This window comes from Tamandua tetradactyla, chromosome 4 (assembly GCF_023851605.1).
Source record: "Tamandua tetradactyla isolate mTamTet1 chromosome 4, mTamTet1.pri, whole genome shotgun sequence".
Taxonomy (NCBI): domain Eukaryota; kingdom Metazoa; phylum Chordata; class Mammalia; order Pilosa; family Myrmecophagidae; genus Tamandua; species Tamandua tetradactyla.
In genome coordinates, this window is record NC_135330.1 from 85,220,772 (window position 1) to 85,230,428 (window position 9,657).

Sequence of the window (9,657 nt, forward strand, 5' to 3'; positions counted from 1 at the left end):
GATTTACAGATTCAATGCAATACCAATCAAAATCCCAACAACTTATTTTTCAGAAATAGAAAAACCAATAAGCAAATTTATCTGGAAGGGCAGGGTGCCCCGAATTGCTAAAAACATCTTGAGGAAAAAAAACGAAGCTGGAGGTCTCGCGCTGCCTGACTTTAAGGCATATTATGAAGCCACAGTGGTCAAAACAGCATGGTATTGGCATAAAGATAGATATATCGACCAATGGAATCGAATAGAGTGCTCAGATATAGACCCTCTCATCTATGGACATTTGATCTTTGATAAGGCAGTCAAGCCAACTCACCTGGGACAGAGCAGTCTCTTCAATAAATGGTGCCTAGAGAACTGGATATCCATATGCAAAAGAATGAAAGAAGACCCATCTCTCACACCCTATACAAAAGTTAACTCAAAATGGATCAAAGATCTAAACATTAGGTCTAAGACCATAAAACAGTTAGAGGAAAATGTTGGAAGATATCTTATGGATCTTACAACTGGAGGTGGTTTTATGGACCTTAAACCTAAAGCAAGAGCACTGAAGAAGGAAATAAATAAATGGGAACTCCTCAAAATTAAACACTTTTGTGCATCAAAGAACTTCATCAAGAAAGTAGAAAGACAGCCTTCACAATGGGAGACAATATTTGGAAATGATATATCAGATAAAGGTCTAGTATCCAGAATTTATAAAGAGATTGTTCATCTCAACAACAAAAAGACAGCCAACCCAATTACAAAATGGGAAAAAGACTTGAACAGACACCTCTCAGAAGAGGAAATACGGATGGCCAAGAGGCACATGAAGAGATGCTCAATGTCCCTGGCCATTAGAGAAATGCAAATCAAAACCACAATGAGATATCATCTCACACCCACCAGAATGGCCATTATCAACAAAACAGAAAATGACAAGTGCTGGAGAGGATGCGGAGAAAGAGGCACACTTATCCACTGTTGGTGGGAATGTCAAAGGGTGCAACCACTGTGGAAGGCAGTTTGGCGGTTCCTCAAAAAGCTGAATATAGAATTGCCATACGACCCAGCAATACCATTGCTAGGTATCTACTCAAAGGACTTAAGGGCAAAGACACAAACGGACATTTGCACACCAATGTTTATAGCAGCGTTATTTACAATTGCAAAGAGATGGAAACAGCCAAAATCTCCATCAACAGAAGAGTGGCTAAACAAACTGTGGTATATACATACGATGGAATATTATGCAGCTTTAAGACAAGATAAACTTATGAACCATGTAATAACATGGATGGACCTAGAGAATATTATGCTGAGTGAATCCAGCCAAAAACTAAAGGACAAATACTGTATGGTCCCACTGATGTGAACGGACATTCGAGAATAAACTTGAAATATGTCATTGGTAACAGAGTTCAGCAGGAGTTAGAAACAGGGTAAGACAATGGGTAATTGAAGCTGAAGGGATACAGACTGTGCAACAGGACTAGATACAAAAACTCAAAAATGGACAGCACAATAATACCTAATTGTAAAGTAATCATGTTAAAACACTGAATGAAGCTGCATCTGAGCTATAGGTTTTTGTTTTGTTTTGTTTTGTTTTGTTTTGATTTTACTATTATTACTTTTATTTTTTTCTCTATATTAACATTCTATATCTTTTTCGGCTATGTTGCTAGTTCTTCTAAACCAATGCAAATGTACTAAGAAATGATGATCATGCATCTATGTGATGATGTTAAGAATTAATGATTGCATGTGTAGAATGGTATGATCTCTAAATGTTGGGTTAATTTCTTTTTTTCCGTTAATTAAAAAAAAAAAAAAAAAGAGAAGGGATAATTGGAGATGAAGGGATACAGACTGTACAACGGGACTGGATATAAAAACTCAGAAATGGACAGCACAATACTACCCAATTGTAATGCAATTATGTTAAAACACTGAATGAAGCTGCATGTGAGGTATAGGTTTTTTGTTTTTGTTTTTTTTGTTTTTTTTTCTTTCTATTATCGTTTTAATTCTTATTCTGTTGTCTTTTTATTTCTTTTTCTAAATTGATGCAAATGTACTAAGAAATGATGAATATGCAACTATGTGATGTTATTAAGAATTACTGATTGTACATGTAGATTGGAATGATTTCTAATTGTTTTGTTAATTCTTTTTTTAATTAATAAAAAAAAATATGAGGAAAAAAAAAAAAAAAAAAAAACCACAATGAGATATCATCTCACACCCACCAGAATGGCCATTATCAACAAAACAGATAATGACAAGTGCTGGAGAGGATGCGGAGAAAGAGGCACACTTATCCACTGTTGGTGGGAATGTCAAATGGTGCAACCACTGTGGAAGGCAGTTTGGCGGTTCCTCAAAAAGCTGAATATAGAATTGCCATATGACCCAGCAATACCATTGCTAGGTATCTACTCAAAGGACTTAAGGGCAAAGACACAAACGGACATTTGCACACCAATGTTTATAGCAGCATTATTTACAATTGCAAAGAGATGGAAACAGCCAAAATCTCCATCAACAGAAGAGTGGCTAAACAAACTGTGGTATATACATACGATGGAATATTATGCAGCTTTAAGACAAGATAAACTTATGAACCATGTAATAACATGGATGGACCTAGAGAATATTATGCTGAGTGAATCCAGCCAAAAACTAAAGGACAAATACTGTATGGTCCCACTGATGTGAACGGACATTCGAGAATAAACTTGAAATATGTCATTGGTAACAGAGTTCAGCAGGAGTTAGAAACAGGGTAAGACAATGGGTAATTGAAGCTGAAGGGATACAGACTGTGCAACAGGACTAGATACAAAAACTCAAAAATGGACAGCACAATACCTAATTGTAAAGTAATCATGTTAAAACACTGAATGAAGCTGCATCTGAGCTATAGGTTTTTGTTTTGTTTTGTTTTGTTTTGATTTTACTATTATTACTTTTATTTTTTTCTCTATATTAACATTCTATATCTTTTTCGGTTATGTTGCTAGTTCTTCTAAACCAATGCAAATGTACTAAGAAATGATGATCATGCATCTATGTGATGATGTTAAGAATTAATGATTGCATGTGTAGAATGGTATGATCTCTAAATGTTGGGTTAATTTCTTTTTTTCCGTTAATTAAAAAAAAAAAAAAAAGAGAAGGGATAATTGGAGATGAAGGGATACAGACTGTACAACGGGACTGGATATAAAAACTCAGAAATGGACAGCACAGTACTACCCAATTGTAATGCAATTATGTTAAAACACTGAATGAAGCTGCATGTGAGGTATAGGTTTTTTGTTTTTGTTTTTTTTGTTTTTTTTTTCTTTCTATTATTGTTTTAATTCTTATTCTGTTGTCTTTTTATTTCTTTTTCTAAATTGATGCAAATGTACTAAGAAATGATGAATATGCAACTATGTGATGTTATTAAGAATTACTGATTGTACATGTAGATTGGAATGATTTCTAATTGTTTTGTTAATTCTTTTTTTAATTAATAAAAAAAAACACTGAATGAAGCTGCATCTGAGCTATAGGTTTTTGTTTTGTTTTGTTTTGTTTTGATTTTACTATTATTACTTTTATTTTTTTCTCTATATTAACATTCTATATCTTTTTCGGTTATGTTGCTAGTTCTTCTAAACCAATGCAAATGTACTAAGAAATGATGATCATGCATCTATGTGATGATGTTAAGAATTAATGATTGCATATGTAGAATGGTATGATCTCTAAATGTTGGGTTAATTTCTTTTTTTCCATTAATTAAAAAAAAAAAAAAGAGAAGGGATAATTGGAGCTGAAGGGATACAGACTGTACAACGGGACTGGATATAAAAACTCAGAAATGGACAGCACAATACTACCCAATTGTAATGCAATTATGTTAAAACACTGAATGAAGCTGCATGTGAGGTATAGGTTTTTTGTTTTTGTTTTTTTTGTTTTTTTTTCTTTCTATTATTGTTTTAATTCTTATTCTGTTGTCTTTTTATTTCTTTTTCTAAATCGATGCAAATGTACTAAGAAATGATGAATATGCAACTATGTGATGTTATTAAGAATTACTGATTGTACATGTAGATTGGAATGATTTCTAATTGTTTTGTTAATTCTTTTTTTAATTAATAAAAAAAAAAAAAAGAACTACAGGAAATCAGGGAAATGACAGATGAGCACAAAGAGAGTATCAATAGTGAGATGGAAATTATGAAAAGGAACCAAAGACAACCATGAGTCTGTATCTGGCAAAACTGTCTTTAAAAATGAGGGAAGAATTAAGACATTCCTGGAAAAACAGAGCTAAGGGACTTATTCACCATCAGACTCACCCTACAAGTCATGCCAAAGGGAGTCCTGTGGGTTGAAAGGAAAGGACACTAGACATGAAATCAAAGCCACATGAAGAAATAAAAATCTCCAGTAAATTAATACCATGGGCAAATATAAATACCAGTAATACTGTATTTTGTATTAGTAACTCCACTTTTTATTTCCTATGGGATCTAAAAGGCACATGCATAAGATATGATAAATCAATGTCTGGGACTCATAATGTGTAACTATGTAATTTGTGATACGAGGTACATAGAATTGGGTGGGTGAAGGGGTTTGGGAGCATAGTTTATGATGGTATTGAAGTTGTTAAATTGGTAGCTAAGCAAAATGAGATTGTTAGAAATTTGGTGTGTTAAATTTAAGATCATGGTAACCATGAAGAAACTTAAGTATTAGAGAACATGCAAACTCACAGTGACAGAAAGTAGAGCACAGGTTACCAGGGGTGGGAGTCAAGGCAATAAGGAGTTAATGCAAAGTGAGTGCAGGGTTTTATCTGGAGTGAGGGGAAAGTTATAGTAATGGATACTGGTGAAGATGCTGCAACACTGAATGTGACTAATCCTACTGCAATGTGTGCCGGGAGGGGCTGGGATGGGAAGGTTTATGTTGAATATATGATTCTACAAAAAAAAAAAAGAAAAGCTGAAGAGATAATGACAATTAAATGTAACACATGATCCCAGATGGGGGCTAAGAATGGAGGTAAAAAAGGCCCAAAAGGACATTAGTGGGACATAAGAAAATAGTGGCATACAGATTGTAACCTTATATCCTAACTTTATAGATTTAAGTTTTTGGAGCTTGATAAAGTACATTTAAGGTGATTATATAAATGAATATGCTAGTTTGTAGGAAATGTACATGCAAGTATTATGTGCCAAGGAGTAAAATGTGGACAACCTGCTCTCAGATGTTCAGAAAATAGACAGATAGATGGACAGACAGACGGATAGGGCAAAGGAGGCAAAATGTTAAAAATGACAGATCTGGGTATCTGGTGGAGGGGGTTTGTTGGTGTTCTCTGTATATGGGGTTTGTAGTAATTGTGCTGCTATCCTGTAAGTTTGAAATTATTTATTGCCAAATAAATAATTTATTGCCAAATTATTTACTGCCAAATAAAAAGTTTAAAATATAGATATAACATTATTCTATTGATGTAAAAAAAAAACTCTTGATGATTTTTCCCTATTTTGAAATGTTCACCTTCACTGAACATTTTTAAAGTGTTATAAAACTCAGTATTTTAAATTATAATTATGTAATATCTTTCCATTGTCTTAATTTTCAAGTAGGACTGTTCTGATACTAATCCTGAGATTTATGCCTTTATACTTTTCATTGAGGTATTGCTAAAAATTATTCTATGAAAACCTAATATTTTCAGTTTGGAAATACAGTACTTTAATAGAAGTCAACAGAGTTTAAAAGATTTTAATATACCCTCTCTAATAATTATAATCACATATTTTGCTTAGAATTCATCTGTTTTCTTTACAAGTCTATAACCTTATTTTGGCAATGACTAGTGAGATTTAATTAGAGTGAAAACGCAGTTTATATATTTAAAGTGCTAAATGATATGCAGAACTTACAAATATTGAGTCTCCATAATAGCACATGAAAATAGTATACCAAAAAGTAAGTAAGGCTGGCAATCTGTCCTGTTATGGGTAGATAGATTAGATAGATAGATAGATAGATAGATAGATAGATAGATAGATAGATAGATAGATAGATAGATAGATAGATAGGCAGGCAGGCAGGCAGGCAGGCAGGCAGGCAGGCAGGCAGGCAGGCAGGCAGGCAGACAGAGAGAGAGATGGAAGAGAAAAGAAGAGAGAGAGAAATAGAGAGAGAGGGAATGTAAACACTGTGTTTACATCAGCTCATCGGTTTAGACTACCTTCTTTAACAACATCTACAAAGGGACCATGCCAACTTCATGAATAGACCCCAGACCCACCTCCTTCGTCTCCACTGCAGGCCCTGGGATTTCTTTCTAACCTATTACCACAACCCAAATCACTGGCTTCGGTTTGGCCTGCTCCAATTCCTCCTCCACAGAGGGTATGTGACTCTATCACTTTTCCACTTCAAACATTGTCTGACTCCCTCACAGCCTTCAGAATAAACCCAAACCTCTTGACTTGTCACACCAGACCTGACATCAGTTGGTCACAACCTCTCTGTTGTTTCATATCAACCTCCCAACTGGCTCCCAGACTCCAGCCAGAGACACCACCTGCCACGAATTCCATCTTTTCATGCCTCTGTGCTTTAGCACATGCTACTTTCTGTCATGCTTCCCCACCCTTGTCCTCACCCAGCTAAATCCTTCTGGGGACAGCTTAGACTTTACCTCCTCTGCAAAGCCTTCCCAGACTTTCTTGCTCTCACCTTTCTGGCACAGTTGGTATTTTATTTATATGTATAATATATATGTATATATTTATATATAGTTGTGTATTCATCCCCATGATCATTTTTAGAACTTTTGCATCACTCCAGAAAAAGAAATAAAAAGAAAAAACCCATACATCCTAAACCCCTGACCCCTCCCTCTCACTGACCACAATGGAGTACTAAACTTCACGATGGCCTTCTGTGTCATTACACCCAGGAAATGGAATCTTTTAAGAGTCTGGTGTATCCGTCTACACCACTTATTAGAATCACAAAAAGAAGTCTGATTTATGAACTTGCTCCCCTATGAGTATAACATGAAAACACACCATCAGCTTTTCTAAGTAACACACGTCATGTCTTACCTGAGGAGGCAATTTCTTCACATCTTTTCATTCCCAATCTTTTATAAATTCCTCTCTCAGGATCAACACAGATTTCTTGAGAATATCCAGTCAGGTTGCAGACAGGCTAAAGAAAGAAAACAGCTCGGATTTTTTACAGGAACAAATAAGAGAAAAGTAACAACATCTAATGCAATTTATGCAAATTTTACCTACACTTAGTGTCTCAATAAAATTTTTATCTCTGGAACAGATTTAATGTTAATATTTACCTCAATATAATGGCAGGATGACTGTCCAATCACTATAAGGGTGACATTTCCTTCCTTCAAAGAAAAAAAAAGGACAGACACAGATGATTAGAAATTATATATGTTTAAAAACTAAAAAATAGAAAAGAAATTATATGTTTTATACAACTCCCCTCAACCCAAGTTTTTTATTCCATTCTAATGCTACCTACAGGCTTTTAAAGCAGCAAAACTGCATGAGCCAGAGCAAAGAATTATATGCTAAAACTTTCAATTAATTTAGACAATTCTTTTTCCAAGATTTTCAAAATGATATAGATAATAATTCTCTTCACTTCCCCCAAAGGTATACATAAAAAAGAATAAAAGCTATTAAAGTTGGGTTATTTAATTAGACAATTTTACCTTTTTTTACATTCCAGTTGACATCTTCTATTGGACACAGATCTTAGATTCAGAAACGCTGCCCAGTCCCTTCACACAAAGCTCAATTGGATGAACTCACTGCTCTCACCCCTGTGTGGGACATGACTCTCTGGCGTGTAAATCTCCCCGGCAATGTGGAACAGGACTCCTGGAGAAGAGCCAGGAAATGACATCATTGGACTGAGAAAGCCTTTTTGACCAAAAGGGGGAAGAGAGAAATGAGACAAAGTAAAGTTTCAGTGGTTGAGAGATTTCAAACAGAGAGGTTATTCTGAAGGTTATTCTTATGCATTACATACAGCCCTTTCTGGTTTATCGTGTATAGGAGTGGCTGGAGGGAAGTACCTGAAACTGTCAAGCTGTGTTTCAGTAGCCTTGATTCTTCAACATGACTGTATAAATATATAACATTTACAGTGTGACTGACGTGATTGTGAAAAACTTGTGTTTGTTGCTCCTCTTATCCAGGGTATGGACAGATGAGTAAAAAAATATGGATAAAACATTAAATAATTGGGGAACAAAGGGTAAAATTAATTGGGTAGATGGAAATACTAGTGGTCAATGACAGGGAGGGTTAAGGGTCTGGGATGTATACGTTTTTTGTTTGTATTTTTCTAGAGTGATAGAAATGTTCTAAAAATGATCATGGTGATGACTACACAACTATGGGATGGTATTTTGTGCCACTGACTGTTTACTTTGGAATGGACTGCATGTGCATGAAGATATCTCAATAAAAATATTAAAACAAAAACCAAAAACTTACCTGGAGATAAACTTATATATGTATCTGAAGGAAACTATAGATACCTGGCTGTCACGAGGACGAGGCATGCACATCTATTAACAACTACACATTTTTACCTTTAAGACAAAATAATATTTTCTACAGTGAACAAACATTTGGAGTGTAACAAAAGAAGCAAAAGGAAGAATATATCAGCAATTTCCAGAATTTGCTTTTGATCATTATCGTTCGACATTTAAAAACAGACTGTTAAGTAACATGAAAATGACTACCATGGTTAGTAGGTTTATAAGCAGGCAGCCTTGAATAAATTAGGACAGATGTCCATTGCTAAGGTGTCTCTCCTCTTTTTTGGAGAAAGGGGGTGAGGAGCTAAAACTCTGGCTCTCTGGGTGTCTGTGCACTCCACACACACCCACTGCCCTTCTTATAAACCACAGGTACTTTCAGAAGGTCCCCTTGAAGTGGGCACGAGACCCTATGCTCTCAGAAAACTTACTTGTAAAAAACTCCTGGCGATTTTGTCCGGATTTTCTACATATTCCTTGCAGATATTAAAACTGAAAATGCTGAAATTACAACAGGGCAAAGGGGGTAAGTTAGCAACAAAACATCCTCCAGGATCAGAAGGGACCAAGTATTTCTTCATGCTTTATGCTAATAGCCAAGACAGGGTGGGGAGTGGGGGAGGTGAGTCCCCGAGGCGCCCGGTTTGCATTAAAACCCGGTTGCACCCAATCCAGGCTGAGCCACTCCTCTGCCTGACAAAAGGGCTTCGGCTCTGGGGGCTGGCTCCCATTCCTGTTAAAGGAAACGGGAGGAGCAGTTCCCATCCCCCAAGCCCCTAGTGGGCGGGAAAGGCCCGGCCCGGCCCGGCGGACCCTCCCTCACAGGCTCCGAACCCTCCGAGGGCCCCGACGCGCACCCGGGCGGGGGAGGCACCCTGCGCCTGCCACCCCGCCGCGCTCTCCCCGCCGCCCGCACTCACCGCCCGAAGACCACGACGCCCGGCGCTCCCGGAACAGCGCGCCCAACAGCACCCGCTTCCCGGAGGCGTCCAGCGCCGGCAGTTCGCCCACTGCAGACCCAGGAGCTGCCCGCGCTCAGGGCCGCTCGGCGCGGGGGTGGC

The 9,657-nt window shown here is 36.9% G+C and overlaps 1 protein-coding gene across 14 annotated transcripts in view; it reads right to left on the bottom strand.

The window, feature by feature from the left end:
• The window catches only part of LOC143681162 (uncharacterized), an 85,957-nt gene extending 76,348 nt beyond the window's left edge, over positions 1-9,609 (bottom strand). For 10 of the 14 annotated variants that reach the window (XR_013174416.1, XR_013174418.1, XR_013174417.1 and 7 more), the window contains exons 1-6: positions 9,517-9,603; positions 9,028-9,097; positions 8,547-8,644; positions 7,757-7,925; positions 7,373-7,426; positions 7,122-7,227 (exon numbers count right to left, since the gene is read on the bottom strand). Coding sequence is in view for 1 of the 14 variants with exons in the window: in XM_077157979.1 (XP_077014094.1) it covers positions 7,122-7,152 (31 nt within the window). In the remaining 13 variants the exon portion in view is untranslated. Of the gene's footprint in view, positions 1-7,121; positions 7,228-7,372; positions 7,427-7,756; positions 7,926-8,546; positions 8,645-9,027; positions 9,395-9,516 lie in introns of those variants that run through there. The other 4 variants (XR_013174414.1, XR_013174413.1, XR_013174409.1 and 1 more) reach the window with 4 other exon arrangements.
• Between the last annotated feature and the right edge of the window lie 48 nt (positions 9,610-9,657).